A 23,873-nucleotide genomic window follows, 5' to 3' on the forward strand; every position below is an offset into this window, starting at 1 on the left:
ACCGTTTGTTAATAAATAAAAAATGATACCATAAACAATTATTAAATTTATTTAAAATTATTTCTTGAATAGGAAAACTGCTACAATTACAAATTAAAATATTTAAGCCAAACCAATTTTTTTTTAAATTATAAAAAACAAATTGTTATTCGCAGCATTTTTTTTAAATCAAAAAAAGTTATTTTTGGTAGCAACTTAATTTTTTTGATCAAAACAAGATTTTGTCTGTTTGAAAATAAATATTGTAAATTCAACTAAATATATTTTTAATTGCGTTTTTGACAGATTTTAAAAACGAAAATATTTTATGTCCGAACAATAAATATTTATTGTTGAATTCAATAAAAAAAGTTATTAGCCGGGGAATGATAATTTTTGTTGTTGTTCTTAATACATAATATCATTGAAATTAAAAAACTTTTTTCTGCGTGATATAGTTAATAATGAATGAGCTTGTAATTGAAATTTTCAAAAAACCGTCATGTACTATATCATGAGATGGCTGAGATTTTAAAGAAAATTTCTATCATCATCTTCTAATCAGATGATAGTGACAGCCTACTTCTCTAAAATCCAAGGACAGGATCTTCTTCTTTGGCTTTATTACTTAGTGTTTTTTGAGCACTTTCACAGTGGATTCTACACACTTAAATTTTTTCGCCGAGATTCCAACAGCCGAGTAGTTCTGCAATTTATTTTGCTGAGATATCAGCTAACAAACAGATATTTTGCAGAGATATCAGCAAAAGTAAATGCCGAGGTAATCGGCTGTTGGAGCTAGATTAACTGTGTAAGCATTACATATGAATCCAGGCCTCCGCTATTCGGTAATTTTTTAACTACGGAACAGTTCGGTAAAAGTTTAAAAATCAGTGAAAAATTCAAAACATAATTTAATGTTTAAAAACAAAAATCGTTGATTCCTAACGTGCAACGGTTATTTGAAATTGTACCGACATTTTCAACTGTTAAAAAACCCAGCAAAATTTTACCGACATCAGTGATCCGGATTCAGTGTGTAGTATTGTTTTGTGGCAAGTACAGTCATACTACTCTATTCCAGGGAAGTTTAAAATTGTTTCAACTCCATCATGACCAGCAAATCCCGATTAGCAATTTCCTGAAATTTTGGTAAATTTCCCGGTAATGCGATATAAATTTTAAATCAAGCATTAAACTGAATGCGATTGAGCCGAATGAAGCACTACTTTAAATGAGTAATTACTAAGACAGCATCCCCGTATCTTGGGTAGAACACCTTTTCGTGGTACGTTAAAGAATGTAAGATCTATCACCGATTCCTAATCCTGACTACATCAAACTAGGGGAACAGGATTTTTCAGTAATCGAAGGAACACATCTTAGTCTTTGTTACTTGTTATGCCTTATTAATAGTGATAAGTCCTCGGGTTGCCTGGACCCAGGATGATCTTGAAAAATGAAAAATGAGTTAGTCTTCATCTAAGTGATTCCTAATCTTCTATTCGTTGTTCCTTAGCTAGAAGCGGATAAGACTAGGGTTCTGATGCATGGTCATTATCGGTGTCATTGCTTAATTTGGTTGCTAAGGAATCCAATTTTGACTGATAAAGAGCCGCACCTTCGGAGGGTGCTATCATTCTTCGAGGGGAATAAATAACGGGGCCTTTCTGTTAGAATCGATTTCCTTTAGAATCATATCCCTTCATAGAGTTCTTTTCAGAAACCCTTTAAGATATGAGATTCTCTCTGGTCCCTTGAAAATGTCTTTACACAATCCAGAAATTCTATGCAGAAGACTCCAAAAACATGACGGAATTTATCCTAACATCCACTTTGCATTGTTTATGATTCATCCAAGAATTCACTGCTGCTTTCTTCAATAATAAAACATACAACATGTTTAAAATTCGCAGGAATTCTATTAAAATGTCCGTGTAATTCCCCTCAGAGTTTTGTCTTGAAATGCTGGTAAGAATTATCTTAGAGCTCTCCATTACAATCACCTGAAACTCTCCTTAGAATCCTCTAGAAATTATCTCAAGATACCCTTGCAACTATCATCGGATAGCGATAAAACTCTTCCCAGAATTCCTTTGGCATCATACCCTAAAAATTCGAAACCCTTGCGATTTTTCAGTTTTCCCTGAAAGTTTCTTCAGAATTCACTTGAAACTTCCTTTTTAATTTCCTCAGAATTGAATACCCTCGGAATTTCTTTGAAGTTCTCATAAGAACTCTCTTAACACTCTACTCAGAACTTATTAAGAATATTAATAAGAAATGGACCTCTATACAATCGTCACCTAAAAATTGTACTCTGAGCTCACATCTTAAAAAAGAAGAAAGATCATTCGTAAAACTTATTTCGTCATTCGTGTAACCTCGTGTAGCCAAGAATAAAAGAGTTTAATACTTTCCGTAATAAACGTCTTCGATCATTTACGAATGGGTTCGAATCTCCACAAACTCTTTAAGAGTTCTTCCTAAAACTCTTCTTGATTTTTTCTCTGACATTGTACTCTCTTGAATTCAATTCTAAAATCTTGTTAATATTTCTACGGAATTTATATCAATTTAGTTCTTCAAAGTGCTTGCATCCGGAAAATCCAGTCCAGTCCAAGGGTGCTGAATTTTGTTCAAGATCCAGAGTCTTTTTTTTTCCAGTTCACAGGTCACCCTGCAACTCGAAAAATGCCTAGACCAGACCGGGGAATCGAACCCAACAAACCTCCAGCATTGGTCTTGCTTTATAGCTGCGCCTTTACCGACTGAGCTAAGGGAGGTGAAGGAAGTTACGTGACTGTCAAATAGGAACAATCATCACCTACCTCGCAAAAAATGTGTTCCAAATGTCAACCAACCATAAGGTTGGTTTGTTGTCGTTTGGAACCAACATCGTATATGGATGATCGGTAGGCTGATTTGATAGCACATAGCTTCCCAGAAAAAAAAACGCGTGAGATCTTTAATTGAAAATGACCTGCTCCTCAGATAGATCGACTTCAACCGGCGTAAAACATGACTTGTACATTTCCGATCCCCAATCAAGGCGATCGCAATGCACGGGAAACTCCTGGGCGACCCTGCAAAGCTCAAACGAAAGATTTCCTTTCACTTCCGCTCAAACCCAAACGAAAACCTTGCTAATCCCTCAGCAATATCAATGCTAGCGCCGCTTCCTACTGCTTTTCTGCCTTACCGACCCCACCCATGAGCAAATGTTCACCCGCTATCAACCCACTCGACGGTTGGTGCGCGTAGTTCCGGATCTGGTGCAACGAAATCAGCTGGTTGGGGAATGTGTTTCCAACACCACCACCGCCGCCGCCGCCGCCATTTCCGGCCACCGCTTGCTGGATCGTTTTCTGATTCTGAAAACTAATGGCATCGTACAGGTAGGATGGCCTCTGTGCCGCTGCCAGCTGCTGATGGTGGTGGGCCGCGGCCAGCGTGTTGAGGTGCTGTGGCATCACGTTGATCGGGGTAAATGCCGAATTGGAGGTGGGTTTGGTCACGCTCGACGTATCGTACGAACCGCTCGTCACAGCTACGTTCGCTGCCGATGAGGTTGGGGTTTGATTGTTCACGTGCTGCTGTTGCTGCTGCTGTTGAGGGTTTTGCCGGATCACTACCAGATCTTCGCCGACATCGTCTGCGTTGGCCGAATTACCATTCAAATTACGGTGATGGTCTGGAAGAAACGGAAAGATAAGCAACTAGATCAGAAAAACAATGTCGGCCACAGCTGCTGGACACAACATCAAATCTTTAAAAACAAAACTCACCATTGGCGGAATTACTGCTACCACCTCCTCCTTGGTTGCTGCCACCATGCTGTTGCTGCTGTTGTTGTTGTTGTTGTTGCTGCTGCTGCTGCTGTTGTTGTTGTTGTTGTTGTTGTTGTTGTTGTTGCTGCTGCTGTTGCTGCTGTTGGATAGCAAAGTCGTACTGCTGCTGCTGTTGTTGCTGCATGGCTTCTGCTAGGGAGGCTGCCGAGTCGGGACTAACCTTAGGCCAGTAAGGATGTTCGCCACCGGCTGCCGTTACACCCACTAGTGTTGCAGCTGCGGCATTACCGACCATACCACCCATTCGATTGATGCCTAATCCTGCTAGGCCCGCTAATCCAGCGGCCGCATCGGCTGCCGATATTCCTGATGTTGCAACCGCCACTGCAGGATTGTTGTTGTTATTGTTACTATTGTTATTATTGCTATTGTTTCCCCGATTTCGGCGCTTCTCCTCTTTCTCGGCGTGCTTCTGCATGTGCTTGGCGAGGTAGGTCTCCTGGGTGTATGACTTGCCACAAAGCTGGCAAATGTGCGTCTTCAGGTGCTTCGAGTCCTTGTGCTTTGGTATGTGCTCCAGCAGGGACGCTTCGTCGCTGAAACACTTGTAGCAGGAGTTGCATTTGTACGGTTTGTCGGTCTGATGGCAACGCGAGTGAGACTGCAGGTTCGAGAGCTGAGAGAAGGCCTTGGGACAGCCCGGATGTCGACATTTGTACGGTTTGTCGCCGGTGTGCGTTCGTATGTGCTGCTGCAGGTGTGACAGTTGGGTGAACTTTCGTTGGCAGATTTCGCACCGGTACGGCTTGATGCCCAAATGTATCCGGGTGTGCTGGGACAGGTAGCTCGAGTTGGCAAACGCCTTTGTACATTGAGCGCACTTGTACGGTTTGGTTTCGCGCATGTGCAACTGGCCACCGTGAAGCTGCAGGTCACCCTTGTTGGCAAAGATCTGGAAGTTGAGAGAAGCAGAAGATTGACGTTAGACAACAATTCGAACGTTCGAAACCCTTCCCCAAATCCAAAAATTCAATACAAATCTACCGAAATATCGCGTCAACATCGTGCCACCACTAAGTCGCAGAGCACCAAACAATTCGTTCTGGCCCTGACCCTGTAACGCTTCGCTAATCAAGGAAATCCATTCGGTCCAAACTCAACTCAACGTGTGGTGGTGTACAACCTGCTGGTTGATGATGGCTGAGTTGCACTTTACGATTAATGTACCTAACGCCGACAGACACAATAGCCGCAAAGGCTTGCAGACACATTTAAAAATATGACGATCACCGGCAAGCATGCAGCAGCGACAAATTTGGCTGAACTCTCCATATGATACCCCTCTCTCTCTCATAAAAAGCGACGCGTCAACGCATGAGGTAGGCATAGAGAAGGAGGAGCCGCGCACTGAATAACGCTCATCAATTTGATTAATGAATTTACACGAGAATAATGACTCAAAATTGGTGTTTTGCGCCGAGGAGAAGCTCTTTGGTTCTTTTTTTTTGTTTTGTCCGGTTTGGTCACATGTGGCTGTTCTCTTCGCAGGAGAACTCGGCTCGGCCAGCTATATGTGTCGTATCTCATGTGTTAACGTTGAATGTGCGATTTTTGTTTTTGCTTCCCTCCATCGTCTAATTATGCATGCCGCGGTGAGCACAAATTCGGTAATTAATAATTACTTATCTCTGCATGAACGTCGCCGTCGTCTCCGGTGGCGGCGTCATCACTGTGCAGGTAGTAGCAAGGTCACCCGGAACCATGGGAATTCCAGAAAAAAATGTTACCTTCTTACACTCAATGTCTGGTAGAGAGTCTTTTAACATTTTATAAGCTTAAACAATAAAATAGCGAACAGATCTAGACTTTCATGAAGTCGTATTTTGCTAAATGACTGCTGAGACTCACTCAAATTTGAATTCCATTTCCTCGAACGCGCTTTTGAAACAATTTCTAGGCCCTTATTGGTACGATCAATCAAGCGCTTTGGAATTTCCAGTACTGCATATAAATGGATTGAAAGCTATTGGGGTGACAGAACTCAACGAACTGTTTTTAATGATTCTGTTTCAAGTCCCGTGGGGAATAGCCTTGGAGTGCCCCAGGGAAGCGTATTAGAGCCCTTTTTTTATTATGTATATTAAAGACATGCGACGTGTTTTACGATTTCCGGCATTAATCTTTTGCAGATGTGTGTTATTCACTGCAGCTGAGAAGTTACCGTCTCACACTTTAATCAAGATTTGCGTTCTCTAAGGGAAGGTCCATTAATTATGTCACCCAAAATTTTGCCCATTTGCCCCTCCCCCTTGTCACATTTTTGTATGGACCTTAATTTTGTTTGTATGGCTCGTCACAGTTTCCAAAACCTCCCCTCGCCCTAAAAGTGTGACATAATTAATGGACGATCCCTAAGTAGATGGTTGAAGTGTAAGCAGTTGAAATTGAATACAAGTAAAACTAAATTGATGCTAATTTCACGGAATCGAGTGTATGACAACGCCTCTATTTTAATTGATGATGAGACTATTGATTGCGTTCGGGACATAATTGTCAATAGAAATTGAGATAAAAGTTACGTGATTTTCATGTCCGATGCTATTAGGTGAATTTCACCTAAATAGTAAGTGATTTGCATGTATGAAAAAATTCGTGCTATTCAATATGGCGGTGATGCAGCTTTGATGTTAGTTTGTTGTGTTAAATTGGTATTATTGAATTCAATTTAATCGAGATTTAAAAAAATAAATTTTCAAATACACAATACAATTCAAATTACATACAATAATTTTTAGGATTTGACGCGTTTCCTGTGAGAATTATCATGTCAAATCATGTAGTTTAATATATATTTGCATGTCGTGTATATTATTATTTATTCGAAGCAAACAAATAAATGTTGAGCATTTTGAGCTCTGCATTCGAAAACCTAATTAACTTACGACAGCATTTGGGAGCTGGCTTTAAAATAATTACCACCTGAAACCATCTATCCGTCCAAACCATCTATCAAATCACGTAACTTTTACGTGAAATTATGGTACGCTTCATTCAATGAAGATGGGATAAATCATAAAATCTATCATAAAATCATAAAGTTCTTACGTGAAGAAAGGGTTGAGAGAAAGCTACCTATGTTTTCACGTGGCTCTGAGGTGATTTTTTTTTGAGTGTAGAAATAATTCCGAAGAAATTCTGGGAAAGTTGACTAGACATTTCAGGTCATTTTGAGAAGATTTTTTTGATTTCAGTACGTTTTAAAATATCACAGATATAGAAAAAATCAAGGCTTTTGGACTTAAATTAAATTTTAGGTTTTGAAGCATTTAATTACAAGGGAACATACATAAATAACGTAGCATTTGAGGGGGTAGGGGGAGGTGTATCAGATGTTGTGACCTTCCATGTATTAGGTATAGCAAAACAGCGATCGGTGAAAACTAACGATTTTAAATTGGCTCACTACCTGACTAGCCTATTGGTCCAAGTACATCTATAAGCGTAGCCCATAGTAGTCAAAATTCTAGTACTACACTATGTATGTTTTGATTCGCTATGAAAGTTTGACAGATAAAATGAGGGGTTCGTGGATTTTCCTATATTTTGAAGGGTGCATCGATTAGCTTGAGACCGAAGAGAGTATGAGAGCTGAGCCAAAAAGTTGAGCACGTTTCTTCGGGACCTTCTGGTCTTAGAGTTACCTCTACGAAAACACGCTACGAAGAAGATGTGGGTTCACAATTGGTCGACATTGTGCTGCTTAATTTATGCGTGGTCCCTAATGAGAATGCTTTTCATTTTCATTTTCATTTTGAAGCGTTTGGTGGGGCAATGGGAGCGCAAGTCAATCCCAGGCCGAGAATAAAGGAAGGGTAATGACTGAATAGTCTATGCGGACCACTTGAACGCCATGGGAAAAGGAAGGGATTGAAGAGGTCGGTTATTGGGGGGTTTTGAGGAAATGACACATAGTACTAGATTTGTGATGCAAAATGTAAAGAAACCGAAAATCCATCTCATACTGATTCATCCTTTCACATATATAACAAATTGATATTTTAAAGCAACAATCAAAATAAACAGACAATATATGAAAATGCTAGTTGCCAGTTGCTTTAAAAGCTAGTTGCCTCCCTAAGCGGACCCCCGCATCCTAACTCTTTTGTTAATCTACTTTATGTTATTAGGCTGTCTAAATTTTCTTATTTAAGTTCGTTTGATGATTATGATATCTCATTAGTCTAATTTAATAAATAATTGAAATCTCTAATTTACCTAATCAATAATTACTCATGCTTTATTAAGTCCCTAAACTGCTATGTAATCTAAAATTTAACGTGTTTCAAGTAATTTTAGCGGCACCGGTGGTGTAGTGGTAAGCGTGATTACCTCTCACCCCAGTAGGCCTGGGTTCAAACCCGCCGGGATGTTCTGAGGTATAACATCTCTGATCACGCTTCGAAAGGGAAGTAAAGCCGTTGGTCCCCGGTTCATGAGTTTGATGGGTCGATAGGTAGGGTCCTGGTGTGGGAGCTGCCTTCCTGGCGTCGGTAGCATTGGTGCTCAGCACGAAAAACAAGATCGACGAAAAACGAATAAAAAAAAAAAGTAATTTTGACTTTGATCTATATTTATTATATCTTAGATCGACCTAGGTGACACCTTCAAGTGACTAAAATGCTTCATTTTGAAATTAGTTTCCTAGCTGATTTTTAAATTATATAGGGTATATGCTCCAACTACACTCACACGTTTCCACTATGTCGTCCCACAAAATTACGTATGGATGTCACAATAGAAGCACGCCACAGTGGAAATCCCCAGCCATAATTCAAACACTTAACCCAAATCAAAATGAAGCACATATAAGATTAGTTACAATACCATGTACACAAATGCTGTTTAACATTGTTAACATTGTTTTTATTTGTTGTCACGCAAATAGAAGGAGCACTGTTGGGCACTTTCTAAAATATTTCAATAGTATAATTCCCTTGCAAACCCAAATAAATCTATCGGCATAAAAATAAATAAAATAAGAGTGATTTGCGGAAAAAACCCGCCAGTATAGTACCCAACGTCAGTGCCTATACGTAAGCGTACTACAACGCGGCTCTCAAACAAAGGAGTAACAAGTGTGATACTATCACTTCAGGCTAGAACTTTGGTTCTCTCATGCAATGGTTCATCAGAGAGGGGAAGCTCAGTAATCCTCATCGCATGCTCATGACGCTATTCTGTCACGGTATGAGCCAGCGATGCCGAACCTAAACCAACCGTCTCCAACGCTCCACTATGAAACATAAGATTAGGCCCGCCCACCAACTTCCAGGTTAAAAACTAGCCAAGGGGAGGGTGGTCCCTAATGAGAATGCTGGAGGGATAATTCTGAAGAAATTCTCGGGAATATGGCTAGAAATTTCAAGTTATTTTCAGAAGCACTTCAAGAAAATTTTAAGGAAAACTAAAGGTGAATCCTTAGCTAGTTCTGAAGAGACTACTATCATAGAGGTAACTTTAAGACCAAAAGGTCCCGAAGAAACGTGCTCAACTTTTTGGCTCAGCCTTGGTACTATCGATGCACCCCTCGAAACATAGGAAAATCCACGAACCCCTCATTTTACATGTCAAACTTTCATAGTGAATCAAAACAAACATAGTGTAGTATTAGAATTACGGCTAGAATGGAATACGTTATCGATGTACTTGGGAGCAATAGACTAGTCAAGTGTGAGCCAAATTAAAATCGTTAGTTTCCACCGGTTGCTACTATGGAGATTGAGAGTAGAATTTCATGGAGCTCAGAAGGAATTCCAGGGAGGATTTCTAAGGGAATTCAGAGGAGGATTCAATAAGAATTAACCATACGGCCAAATGAATGATGATATGAGTATAATCCCGAAATTACGCCCAATGATGACTACGGTTGAAAATCTCTTAAATGTTGATCAATCAATTAATCAAAGAAAAATTCTGAATAGCAAGGAAATATGGACGATATTTCCAAAGGGATCTAATTCTTAAAAGTTCGAAAATTTCTTTACAAAATTTAAAATTTTCGAAGATTTCATAAGAATTTTAAGGAGTTTACGGAAGGGTTTGGCAGGAAATCGTGAACATATTCCCAAACATTCGTGAACATTTTCCATATTCCAGAAGATTGTGTTAAAATTTGCAAGAGAACTCAATTCCGATGAAGCGAATTGTAATGAAAATTTTGGAAAATTATTGCAAGAATTATTAAAAATATGAAGATAAATGTACAGCGAAGTTCGACAGTTTTTCAGAGGCAATTCCTTAAGTATTCTGCACTGAACTCTGAGACTGTTAAGAAGCAAATTTCTAAGGAATACGGGACGGATTTATAAGCATTTTGGTGGTAGTCCTTAATGTAAAAGTAATTCTGAAGACATTTTAGAATGGTAATAAAGAAATCCTTGAGCAATTTGCAAAGATATCCTGAGATAAGCACTGAAAAAAAAATCAAACATTGAAAACAAATCCTGTTTCCGTACACAGAAATAAGGATTAACAAAAATTCTCAATATTCTGAAAATTTGATTAAGATCATTGAAACTTTGATTGAGATTGAGATAGATTTTTTATTAATTACTTTATTTGTCCAGGCTCTATCCAAAAAACTTTACAGAGCCGATTTATCATTTTCGTTATACATTATTAATGTCTCTAAGGATCCAGATAGATATATTATACATTCTTCACAAGGTGATAGTGTTACCTTTTGGAGACAAAAATGAAAAGCCAAATTCAGAAAAGAAATCAGATTGAAGAAATTGACCGTAAAATGACTACTGAGCGCAACTGGAAATCTACGAAGAGCAGGACTTAGTGAAATTTTGCTTAGATCTCAGTAAAACTAAATACCGAGGTAATCGGCGGTGCCGGTTTTTGCCAATTAAGTGTGTAGGACTGTAAAGATAGGATTTTTAAGAATTAAGAATGATTAAGTTTTTGTCGAAAAAAATCAATTCAAAACAAATTTGCTGAAACAATGCTTACTCATTAACTGAGTGACAGACCATTTCCAGCCTTCAAAACGCAAACAATAAGTATTTAATAAGTATTTGACATAAGTATTTCCGATTTGAACGAAACATTGCTCATATGTTCGCTGCTACCAATAGTTGCATTTTTCTTTTAAATATGATTTTTTTCTCCAGAGTAAATTTTGAAAAAGGCGTATTCAAAAACTGGGTTATATTTTTTTCAAAAAATCATAACATGAAAATGATTGATCTGATCAAAAAGACATATAAGAAGAAGTTGTAGGTAATTAAATGTTCCAAGCGACAAAGATATACTGAAAGTAAAAACTCAGTAAATTCATAGTACAAAAAAACATAAAACGTTGATTTTCGCTAAACACCCCCCTTTATATATTTATTTTGTTAAGAAAGCTAAACTGCCCATAAAAGCATAATTGTCCCATCTTTGCTTGATTTCTTATTCATATGGGACAGTTATGCTTTTATGGGCAGTAAAGTAATGCTGTAAAATTTGTTTTGTTTAGTCCAGAAAATCGTTCCTATGCACACATAACATATGTATCACATGGTGGCCACCCGTTAGCCTTTTTTTAAATTCCCAGGTTCTTTCCGGTTTTCCCGGTATATATGAGATGATTTTTTTCAGAAAGGAGCTGACATAATCTGTCGGGATAAGCATCCAGGAAAAGTCGGAAGAAATTTCCGGGGGCAGTCTGAAAGCGCTTTCGGGGCAAGTCGGAAGAAACTTTCAGAGGAAGTTGGCACACACTTCCGGATCAAGTCAGTAAGATATCTGGAGTGAGTAAATAAGAAGGATATATAAGGAGATCATAAGAAAATTTCCATGTCAATTCGGAGCGAGTCTGGAAACAAAAACTGCCAGATGATGTTGGAAAAAGCTTCAAGAGAAAGTCAGAAGCACTTTTTACAAAAGGCGGAATATATCAGGATGCAACTTTAAGAATCTTTCGATGGAAGTCATAGTTAAACTGGAACTGGCTTCCGTGCAAAGATGTAAGAAAATTCCGAGAAAAATCAGGAGTAGTCGGAAGACTTATTCAGGGGAAATCAGAAAAACTTCCATGAAACCTGGAGATGGAAGTCAGAGGAAGAACTAGAAGAAAACTTGAACGGAGCTCTGACAAGAATCCTAAATTAATTCAAGGATTTAGACCTGACAAACTCTTAAAAGAATTACAAGGGAGTTGTGGGGAGAACTTCAAGGGGAATTCCTAGGTGATTCTGAAGAGAATTGTATGCGGATTTTGAGGAAAATAGCAGGTGAATTTTAAGGAGAATTGAAAAAGAAATATAAACAGAATTTAAAGGGGTTTCTGATTATAATTTCAAAGGAATACTGAGGTTGATTCACAAAATAGCTTTAAGCAAGATCCGAGTAAAATGTCGAAGGAATGGTGTTTTGAGGTAAATAAAGAAATATACTGAAAAATTTAAATTAATCTATTAAGAAAGTTTCATGAAAATTCAGCACAGAATTCCAAGGTATTATGATGAGAATTCCAAAGGATTTCTGAGGATAGTTTTACGGAAGGTAAAAAAAATCAATGGTTTAAGATAATTAAGAGTTGAATAAACCATTTTTGAGTTGAAGAAACTTGTTTCCTTGATGGAGGCTAACCAGCCCAAGGCTGAAAAGCCTCCCTAATAAAGATAAATTAATTAATTAATTGTTTCCTTGATTATGCTCAAGCTGTTATTCAACTTTTAATTTTTGTTTATTGATTTATTTGTCAAATTCCCGACTTTTTCCCGGTTTTCCCGGCTTCTTTTCATATTACCGGTTATTTCCCGGTTTTCCCAGTTCGCTGGCCACCCTGAATTTATAAGGTGTTTTGCGGATAATTTCTAGCCTATTCTAAAATACTAAGATTCCCGAGGAAAGTTTTGATTAAAATGTTGAGAATATTTTCAGAGAAATTGAATTCTCAGCATAGTATTAAATGAATTCTATGGAGTATTCCGAGTAAATTCTTAGGGGAGTATCAAGGGAATTCCAAAGAGAGTTCCAAGGTGCGAGAAGAGTTCCAAGGGTATTCTCTTGTGAGTTTAAGGAGAATCCTATGATTATTCTAATCAGAATCCCAAAGTAATTAAAAAACAAATGATTGTTGATTTAAAATAGGTTAATATTAAACCATTAGGAAAAGTGGCACATAAGTTGATAAAGTTGAAGTCTGCATGAATCAGAGACATTCATAAAGGAGGTTACTGAAGAACAACTCAGCTTTCAATCTGCCATCACATTATTTCGTGAGCATAGTTATAAAATGTCCAACCAACAGCGACTAACTGAACAATATTATGACAGCGCCAAAAAAAAAAGCGCTTACACCGTCCGATGCATGTAGCATGTAGCAAATCAGCCGAATAATTCAGACGGCAGCAGGGCGGATATAGCGTGAAATTGTTAAATACCTTGCCGTGTCGGAGCGGGACGAGCGGTTGCAAGAAAAGAGACTCCAACTCAACCAACCAATCGACGGCAGGCGCAATCAAGGTTACGTATTAGTTTTGGAGGCTGATGCTGGCTGCGTTTTGGTACATGGTTACTTAGCTCTACGAGGAGCTGCATGCATGGCTGTTAATTTGAATAATCGCACTTGGGCGTACATCCAGCAATAGCATCAGCAACAACAACAGAAAACAGTGTTGATTGACGTGATTTTTCTTCGGATGTCCAAATTGAGGTGTTTTTGCCTGCAAATGCCTGAATTTTAAGGTACCTGCGTAAATACACCAATTTGGTTGTCAATAATTTGGATTCGACAATTATTGCCTGGTGATTTCTTCTTTTGCGTTCGATCGATTGATGCTGGCTGTCCCTCGGTCAGAGTAACGAGTTTTTTTTTTATTATGACTCATTCATCATGCAGCCAGCATGGGATATATTTTCGAGGCATTTTTATTGCGCGTACAACACTTTGCTCAATTACAACAAATTTCAGCGCGAATGTAAAAGGGCAGGTGTTTTCTGGTGATGATGCCTGCTGCGTACGCGCGCCAATTAAATCCGTGAAGGTTTTTTTTTCGGTTCACAAGAGACGCGCTCATAATTCACCTTGTCGTCGAATGTCATCAGAGTGTGGCCGTTTGCATGAGTAATGGATTCAATTGAAGTGCAGCACACTTAGCTTGAACCGAGGAGCTTAACCCCGTTGAGAGACGGAGTTAAACACTCTCATGACGACAAACTCAACGGGTTTCGTTTTAATTTGTGTTGGTGCACCGTCATGGAATTAGTAGCAGGCAAACATATGTGAGGCATCCATATTTTAGTGATATTCACACATGTGTCCCGGTTTTGAGCCGTTGTCTTCGAGGGGGTTCGTTCAGTTTTGATCCATGTTTTGGGAGAATGTTAATATCTAAACACCTTCGTGTAGGTCACATGTCATTGCCGGAGACGCTTTGATCGGAATCGAAACACCTTCGGATCCACAGCATGAAAAATTGACTCCAAAATAATGGTGCAAAAGAGGTGGAAAACAGCGTTTACTTTCAAAGACTACCCCTCTCGCTCCAAAAAATGGGTAAGTGTGTAATGTGCGGTGGTGGTGCTGCTACTGCTGATGATGATGATGATCGTGATTTGGTACCGGTTCTTTGTTGTTTGCTTAGCTTTGCATCATCGCTATGTAGGGCTTGTAACCAGGGAATTGGGTGCGAGGGGGCAGACCAGCGCGCGGAACGCGGATTGGATCTATAGAGTTTGAAATTCCTTTCCTTCATCGCAATCGCAATTTGAACCAGCAGCGGCGAGCTCCCCACCAAGGTCATTGTCAAAAGTTCTCGCCGCACGCTCATGGTCCACCACCAACCACTCGATTGATGAGGCTTAGACAAACCAGACTTGCGGCAGATATTAATCAACTTGAAGAACAAGTGCCCCTACATACTGAGACATTCGAACGAAGATATATGGTAGTGGCGGCTGCGGTCGGACGACGGTGAGCTCTCTCAATGAGTCGCTATATAACCGGCACTTGCGCGGAGAACTTCTTTTGAAAGAGCCCACCACAAAGTGACTGAGTCTCCTTCACGGTGGCTTGATTAGATATCGTTCTTGGGCAGTAGAAGGGGGTTGTAATCGATTTGAATTTGAATCAACAATTAGATTTCGTGGCAATAGTAAAGAGGGCTCATAAGCAGGTCCACGCCAAATGACTGAAACATTGCATAATAGCGCGTCATTCCCGTTTAAAAAAAATTCAGTAATTTTTCTCAAAATGGCATCTATGCCATTTTTCAATAAATTGTAGCAAAAAAACTGCACCTCTGATCGAAATAACGTATGAGACAAAGTTGTAGAAAAACTAAACTCTTTCTGGGAAAAATATACACTGTAATTTTTTTTTATAGTGATTTTGAGTGAAAATTCCAAAAAGTGTTAAAATCTTCGGTATTTATAATTAAATTTTGCAACCTTTTGGAATGTTTAAAACGATAGACAGGGTGTCGACTCAAGGAAGGAAACCAAATTCCCTGATATTCCCTGATTTTCCAGTAATTAGAAGAAGAAGAAAAAATCCATCTAATGCGCCTACCCGTTTTTGGCAACCCCAACAGCTATTACTTTCCTTAGTGCCTTCTGGATATTTTTTCATAAAATACCGCATGGACCTCTAACCCATGAAGAGTGATCCTATACACAGCAAAAAATAAATTTTAATAATACATTCAAGAGGATGTACTTCAATCATGTCGAAAGAAAATCTCATGTAATTTTAATGGCCACAAAAATAAACAAATGCAGTAAAAGCAGCGTAATGTCAGTTCAGTCAGTGAATAAATGATAATGCTGTCCTTTTTGGCCAGTAATATTGCACCATATTTTTGACACGATTGAAGTGCATCATCCACTTTTATGTGATATTGAAATTATTTTTTGCTGTGTACAATTACAAATTAAATAAAGCGTTCGATACATTTTATAGAATGCAAATAAGACATCAAGCGTGTGTTGCCAAAAACAGAAAGACAGCGCATTTTTCTAAACACACACACAGTTTAAACGCGGTAAACGTCAAGTAATCAACTCAAGCGATATAAAACTACTTTCCTGGATCTTGAATTCTGCGATACGTTCGAAGTATTCACAATTTGTCTATGAAAATTCACTCAAAACTTAACAGGATTTTATTTGATTGTTCTTAAGCATTTCCTTCAGAATCATTTCCTTTCACAGAGTTCTTTTCAGAATTCTTCTAAATTAAAAATTCTCTCTGGGAGTCCCTTGAAAATTTCTGTAGAACACTCCAAACAATTCTTGAAATTCGTCCATAAATTCTCTTCGAATTTTGAACTCTTTCACTGAATTCACTGAAGTTTATTTTTTAATTCGCTTTAGTTCTCGGAATTCTCCGTAGAATTCCCATGCAATTCACCTCAGAATTCTCGACAAACAATTGAAATGGAAGCAAAACTTGTAACCCCTTTTCCCTGCCAACACCATCGGGCAGGGAAAATTCTCCCGTCGATAACTGTTTTTAAGTTTTGCTCAGAATTATGTTAGAGTTCTCCTCTAAATTTTTCTGGGAATTGCTTGGAACTCTCCTTAAAATTATCTAGAGATCCTTTTCGAAATGCACATGTCATATCCTCAGAATTTTTATTGGAATTGTACCCTCAAAATTCGAATTCTGGAATCCTCCTCACAATCGTCATTGAATTTTTCAGAGAGAAGTTTAAATTTTTACTCTGAACTCACTCAATGGACATGGGAGTTCTAAAGATTTTCCCAACACTCCCTAAATTTTTTCTCTGAAATACCTTGGTGTTATCTCTAGAATTCATTCTAAAATCTGTTCAAAATTGTTTTGAAACAAAAAAAAAACAAATCTAAAATTTTCTTAATAGTTCTTTAAAGTGACTGTATCCTGATAATCTAGTCCAGCTCAAGGGTCTTAAAATTTAATTTTTGTTTTTTGAAGAGAGAACGAAGTATACTTTTCCCGAATTGTAATCGAAATTCACGGGATTTTCCCGGTTACTTTAAATTCCCGGCTTCAACCCGGTTTCTCGATTTTCCCGATCACTGGTCAGCTGTATTTTACATATGAAACACTTTAATCCCCTTATTTGTTTTGCCTTGAGCACATTTTGAGACCAAGGTCCGCTAGAAAATTATTCTGGATAATACGCTTGACCAAAAACTAATTCGCGGGCGAATTTGGGAAATCGTAAAAACAGCGTTTTTACCTAAAAAATTCACTTTTACGCGTTTTTTTTACACTGTTTTTTACGTGGATTTCAGAATTTACGCGGTTTATTGTTATACACTAGAGTCGCTTTTTACACGGTTTTTTTTACGCGGATTTCGGAATTTACGCGGTTTTTTTACGCGGATTCCGGAATTTACGCGTTTTTTTTTTACGCGGCACGTATCACCCGCGTTAAAAGCGACTCCAGTGTAATTACATATTAATTGCAATAGCAGCATCATCACAATACTTAAACTTCACTGAGAAGCTAATTTTACGAGCTATGCAGGTTTACAATGAAGACCTAAAATACTCAATAAAGCCACTCTGTGCAGCCAAGGCAAGGCTTGTATACGTATATTTGAAACATTATTTAACCATAAAAGCGGTACTCCAAGCAATAATAAAATCCATCCAAGCAAGAATGATAGTAAGTGAATTTTAAGGATAATTCCTTGATAATATTGACTGTGGTTCAAAAAGAATTATAAACAGGATTTAAATGGTGCTCGGAGGATAATTTTAAACGGAATGCAGAGGAGAGTTTTGATTAAAATTTTAAGAAAATTTTCAATGGAATTGAATTCCCAGGATAACATTAGAAACTCTAAAGGCTTCCAAGGAAATTCTTCAGTGAGTCTCAAGGGAATTCCATGGTAACTGAAAAATCCAAGGACATTTTTCATGTGAGTTTATGGAGGATCCCATGATAATTTTGAGCAGAATTCCATAATAAATATGAAAAAAAAAATTATTTTAATTTTAAATGGGTAACACATAAGTTGATAAAGTCTTCATGGCTCAGTAACCAACAGGGAGGGCTACATCTACGAACCTAATTCAATTCGCTGGTACACTGACTTAAAACCCGTTTTCGACCGAGTAGACTATGGAATACCACGCGACTTGAAAAAAAAATCCCGCGGTCCTCGCCAGCTGCCTAAGTTCGTATCTAAAGGATCGAAAGATTGTGGTGAAACTTGGATCCACGTCTTCAGAGCCGTTTACGAATTTATCTAGTGTACCACAGGGAAGTAACCTAGCCCCACTTTTGTTTACGCTGTTCATCAACGGTCTATCCCATGTTACCGGTTATTCTATGCTGACGACGTCAAAATGTATATGGTTATAAGATGCCACGATGCCTGCCTAATTTTACGACAGATGATAGATAGCTTTGCAGAGTGGTGTACCAATAACTTGCAGACGCTAAGTGTCCACAAATTGCGTTATCTCGTTTCGTTGTAAACAGAAACCGATTACACACGGCTGCATTGCCGTAAACGAGCCCCTTTCTCGTGTAATTCCAGTGGGTGACTAGGGCGTCCCCCTTGATTCTGTGTTTACCTATCGGCATCATTATAATGATATGATCTTAGGATCAAATCGACTTGGGTTTATCTCCGAAATAGCGGACGAATTTTTCGATCCTCTTTTTCTTCGTTCGTTATACTACACATTGGTAAGATCGATCTTTGAAGATGGCGACGAATGAAAAATACGTGCGCAAGCGGATTTTGTGCGGACGTTGTGTCAATACAGGAACTTGCAAAAAAATTGAAAATTTGACCTAAATCCACTGTTTACGGTGTGCTCAAATCATTTTCAGAACGTTTGACGGTCGAGAGGAAACCGAGAAGTGATAAAAACATTGGACGTGCTGATCCTGTCAATCCTGGACCAAAAGGTAAAGAGGATGTTGAAGGAAACCCCGAATCTCTCTGTTCGAACGTTGGCTCGTAAAATAGGAATGTCCCCTGGTTTTGTCCAAAAATCAAAACAGCGTTTGAGGCTGAAGTCGTATAAAGTTACAAGTAAGTAAAACAGTTCCAAATCGCAACGACAAACAGAATTTGACAGCAAATCACGGGCTTGACGTTTGTAATGCGAATATTTGACGAAGTTTTCATGCGTTGTTATGGACGATGAAACTTATGTCCTGGAGGATTTCAAGCAGCTTCCAGGGCTGGCTTTCTATTCGGCTATGGCCAAAAATGCTACAGCAGGACGAAGAAGGCATCGAAATATCCTAAACAATACCTTATTTGGCAAGCAATTTGCACGTTTGGCCGAAAGAGTAAATCTTTCGACACTACAGGCACAATCAGTAAGGAGATTTACCAGAAAGAATGCCTGCAGAAGCGATTGTTACCCTTCATCAAAAGCCACAAAGAAAACTCTTTGTTCTGGCCCGATTTGGCATCATGCCATTAAAGCTAAAGCTGTGATGGAGTGGTACGAAGCAATTCAAAAAATGTCCAGATTTACGTCCAATCGAGGGATATTGGACTCTGGTGAAGTGGAAGTTTTCTGGAAAGAATCAAGGAATCAAAGATATCAAACACTTCAAACAAACTTGGACAAAGACGGCCACCACGGTATCTGAGGAGTCTGTAAAAACCCTAATGGATACAAATTTTATTGATTGATTTCGTGAATTTTAAAATCATATCCCATGAATCTGAAAAATATCAAAACATGTACATCATCAGGAGTTATAGTAAACTAGTAAAATTCATGAAAACAAAAAACAACTTATCATTTAAGTGACTATATATTAAAGTTGATTGATTTTTGCCGGTTAGTTTTCAAATTCCCGGTTATTTATCGGTTCGCTGGCCTGCGTGTATTACGGGAAATTTATTCACAATTATCATGAGATTGATTCCAGTTGCCTTCTTCTTCTTTTTCGCATTTCAAGCTTATTGCGTATCGCATATTAGCTTATTGCGTGCTCTCAACTTAATGTTCTAGATGCACTTCTACAGTTATTAATTGAGAGCTTTCGATGCCTGTACCATTTCTACATTGGTATAATTGTGTGGCAAGTCCAATCATACTTCTATGCCCAAGGCAAGTCGAGAAATTTTCCAACCCGAAAAATTCCTAGACCGGACCGGGAATTAAACCCAGCCACCTCCAGCATGGTCTTGCTTTGTAGCTGCGCCTTTACCGACTGAGCTAAGGGAGGCCCCGTGATTCCAGTTGCACCATTCTTTAAACAGCTCGAGATACCACTGCAGTTGCTGGCAGAAGTCCGTTGATCGCACTATCAGAAAGATTTTTAGATCATCTGCATACAAAGTTAGCTTTAAACAAAACATAAATACAGCCTCGTTGGTGAATCAATCAATACTATTTCAACCAGAAACTGGTCGTTTTAGTTCAAGTTCCGTTTTTTAGTTAATTTTTGAAATCATCCACGGGTAGGAAGGCCACATACATGTGTAGGTAGGTATGTGCGACCGTGTATCTTCGTCAGTCAAAATGTGTATTTTTTCTATTGCAGCTTCAGGAAGGGGGCAATTAATCAGTTTAGTCCCATGTGAGACCATTCTACGAAGCGGAAGTAGGGTTTTTGAACTAATTTCCGTCCTAATAAGCACAACCCACGCTTTACCCCTCTTTCTTGAACGGATTTTAACAATAAATGGAATGTTTCTATCAAAGATTACTTCTAAATGTATTCCTCTTTTCATAAGTACCGTTGAATTTGATAAAGAGCCACACATTGTTGAGATATTGTTAAAAATCTAACACTGCTTCTTGATTCCAAAGTCGTCCTACAATTTTCAATTCCGTCCAAACGCATTGAAACGCTATTGGATTTGCTTCGTCCTACGGATGAAGGTAGAAAAAGCGAGTTCGCTAGGAGCGCTTTTTTTGTTTTGAGAACAATGAGAGTAAATATTCACACAATACGCTCTAAAAGGCTTTGTGTTGTAGCTTGTGAACTAACGCATCGGTACAAACGTATTACTGATTTGTGAACGGTGAAATCATTGATTATACTGATGTTTTCTGCTCGATAGAACGGAAATGGATGATTACGACGAAGTAGCACTCTACCCTATGGATCTGAAGTGGTGATCGTTGTTGAACGAATGTCAGGCGGCAACTATTTGCATCAGCAGATTGCAAATTTGATAACGCCGATATCCGCACAAGAAGTTGATGAATTTAGCAAATTCCAATTGGAAGCAGTCATAAGGTTCAAACTCGCTTCAAGGCTATTCCGATCTGATTTATTACGACTAAGCACATGTATTGATGAGGGAATAATTTCGGCATTGTTTTTGGTATTCCTGCTGCTCCCAGTTGATTTATGTTTTTCGTGGACTCTTACAAAAATTATGGAATGGACTAAATGCCGAGGGTCAAGAGAAAGTGATTTCGACGTTTTGTTTTTGTGAAATTACTTTCCCATCGCTCTTTCAATGAAGGTCAGTTCAATTGAACGAATGCGCCTTTAGTTGTTTGTGATGTATACCTGGATCTTAGTGGCGCGGCAATCTTACGGCTCTTCGTTCGATTTCTGTTTTGCTCGTCTGATTCCATTCTGCCAACTCTCGACTAATTCAGCTTTCGTTTTCGACGAGCACCGGGAAAAAAAAGTTACACTTTTAGCAAAAAGCAAACATAGGTGACGCTCGAGCGCTTTGTTTTGAACGCCGTTTTTTATAAATTTAGAATTTCTCGAAACAGCTAGAGAAAAAAAATCGCGTCGCTTTGTGTATACATATAAACAGCTGCCCGTATTTTTTTTTATATTTTTTGGTAGTTGACACACACTAAACAGAAGAACAAGCAAAGCATGGACCGGTAGTAATGCCTGCAGTGGTAGTAGTCGCATACGTCTACTTACTACGCCAGACGATCTAATTATAGTACCATTCAAAACGGTTGGAATCGGGCCGCAATGCGATCGCACGATTATCGCCACATGTTCTCTTTCTCGGCAACTTTGGGGTCCGACGGGCGCGTGGACGCGATCAACGCGAAGCTGAAGAATGGGTTTTGATTGGTATGAGTGATCGGACGTCTCACATGTCGCTCAATTTGCATGTTGGTATTGCCAATTTTCTTGGTTGAATTATAGTTTATTTTCAAAATTAATTGGCTTATTTCTGTTGTTGTTTTTTTATAATGCATTTATTTTTCAAGGCTTATTTACTGTAGCTTTGCGGAGCCGATGTTAATTGTTTAGATCACAAAATTACTTAAAACTAACGTTAGTAAAGCGGGGCCGATTACTCGCGGCTATCTCGAGGTTAAGGGTAACAAATTGTAACAAATGGATGGCAGGGTAGGGATTGTGAACACAAGGTTTGGAGAGCAATGTGCTCTTGATCTCGAACTAAGCGACCTACTAATGAATGAGACAAACATCGGAGTACACCGATGGGCAGCTAACTACTTGGGAGAACACAAGATGACACTAACTACTAAATTTTTGTTTTGTATTGAATCGCGAAAAAAAAAACTTCAAACACGCCGTTTGCGAGACGCCGTTGACATTTTTCAATAAATTGTAGCATGAAAACGTCACTTCTGATCGAAGTGTTGAGAAAAATGAAGTCTTTCTAGGAAACATATACAGTAATTATTTATAGCAATTTTGAGAAAAAAATACATAGAAGTACACTGAAGTCTTTTTTTACACGGTTTTTTTTACGCGGTTTTTTTTTAACGGTTTTCCGCGATTTACACGGTACGTTTTTAACGATTTCTCGACAACGATACAACCTATCGACTTGATTCCAATCACATTATCCGTTTCAAGCTATAGGTAGAAAAAAAATCACAATTTTTGGTGTAAATACAGAAATTTTTAAAATATGTCTATATGGACCCATAGCATGCTATAATTACAAATGGCATCAAAATCCGATTTTTTAAAAACATTAAACATGTGAAAAATCAAAATCTCGTAGGTTTTTTTTTACACGGTTTTTTTTACACGGTACGTATCCCCCGTGTAAAAAAAGACCTGAGTGTACTTTGACTATATGTTTTAGTATTACTTCTACGTGAAGTCAACGATTTTACATAGTTGAAGATGCTAATTTCAAATAACAGACTGTAGTGGTAATTTTTATACGATAGATGGAGTAGATGAAAGCATAGAGTTGATAGTTCCGTTAGAGTACGGCAGTGTGAAGATTGCATATAGATATTAGAATAGCGAGCTAGGACAACTTTTAACGAAGGTACAAATCGGTTTTTTCATCTCTCTTTACCAAACTCCCCCTTTGGAGAGGGATGGTGAGGGGTGTCCCCCCCCCCCGCCACCACAGGCAAAAAGAGATGAAAACCAACCCGCTCAAGTACCAACTGTGTGTTTGACACAGTTCTACCGATTTTTTACCGCACTTCAGTTGTTATTTGAAGGAAGGCATCCAGTCGTATGTTTGGAAATTGAAATTAGCTCGCTATTCTAATATCTATATGCAATCTTCACACTGCCGTACTCTAACGGAACTATCAACTCTATGCTTTCATCTACTCCATCTATCGTATAAAAATTACGACTACAGTCTGTTATTTGAAATTAGCATCTTCAAATATGTACATAGAAGTGTTAAAAGCTCAAATATCTCAAAAAGTATATCTTCAATTTTTTAAACTCATGAGAAATGCAAACTTTAGGAATATTTTTGAAATATTTAATTTTTGAAAATTTCACTCAAAATTACTAAACAACAATACCGTGTACATTTTTCTCAGAAGTACTTTATTTTTTTCTACAACTTTGCATCAGATGTCATTTCGATCGGGAGTGACGTTTTCTTGCTACAATTTATTGAAAAGACAAAGACGCCATCTTGAAACAAAAAATAAAAGATCCAAAATGGCTGAATTTTTGCAAAAATTTAAATGATTGTCCATAACACACAATTATGCTAAGTTTTATGCAAATCGAAGAAGGGCAAGATTTTCCGATTCGTCATTTGGCGTGGAAGTGCTCGAGAGACTTACATGCAGTTTTGTAAGGAAGATTGGGCTCAGGGACCTTTCATATGACATTTTTTAATAATCTCGAGCAGGCATGGAAAATCATTTGCATTCATTTCGTGCATTCATTTACATTCATT

The 23,873-nt window shown here is 38.3% G+C and overlaps 1 protein-coding gene across 2 annotated transcripts in view; it reads right to left on the bottom strand.

Moving 5' to 3' along the window:
* Positions 1–314: 314 nt before the first annotated feature.
* The window catches only part of LOC135713945 (zinc finger protein rotund-like), a 113,431-nt gene continuing 89,872 nt past the window's right edge, over positions 315–23,873 (bottom strand). For both annotated transcript variants that reach the window (XM_065237163.1, XM_065237164.1), the window contains 2 exons: positions 3,768–4,722; positions 315–3,673 (listed from right to left, as the gene is read on the bottom strand). In XM_065237163.1, the coding sequence (XP_065093235.1) occupies positions 3,162–3,673; positions 3,768–4,722 (1,467 nt within the window). In that variant the 3' untranslated portion in view covers positions 315–3,161. The remainder of the gene's footprint in view (positions 3,674–3,767; positions 4,723–23,873) is intronic.

Source organism: Ochlerotatus camptorhynchus, unplaced genomic scaffold (genome assembly GCF_037179485.1).
Source record: "Ochlerotatus camptorhynchus isolate MF236.1 unplaced genomic scaffold, CSIRO-AGI_Acam_v1.1 ptg000597l, whole genome shotgun sequence".
Classification (NCBI taxonomy): domain Eukaryota; kingdom Metazoa; phylum Arthropoda; class Insecta; order Diptera; family Culicidae; genus Ochlerotatus; species Ochlerotatus camptorhynchus.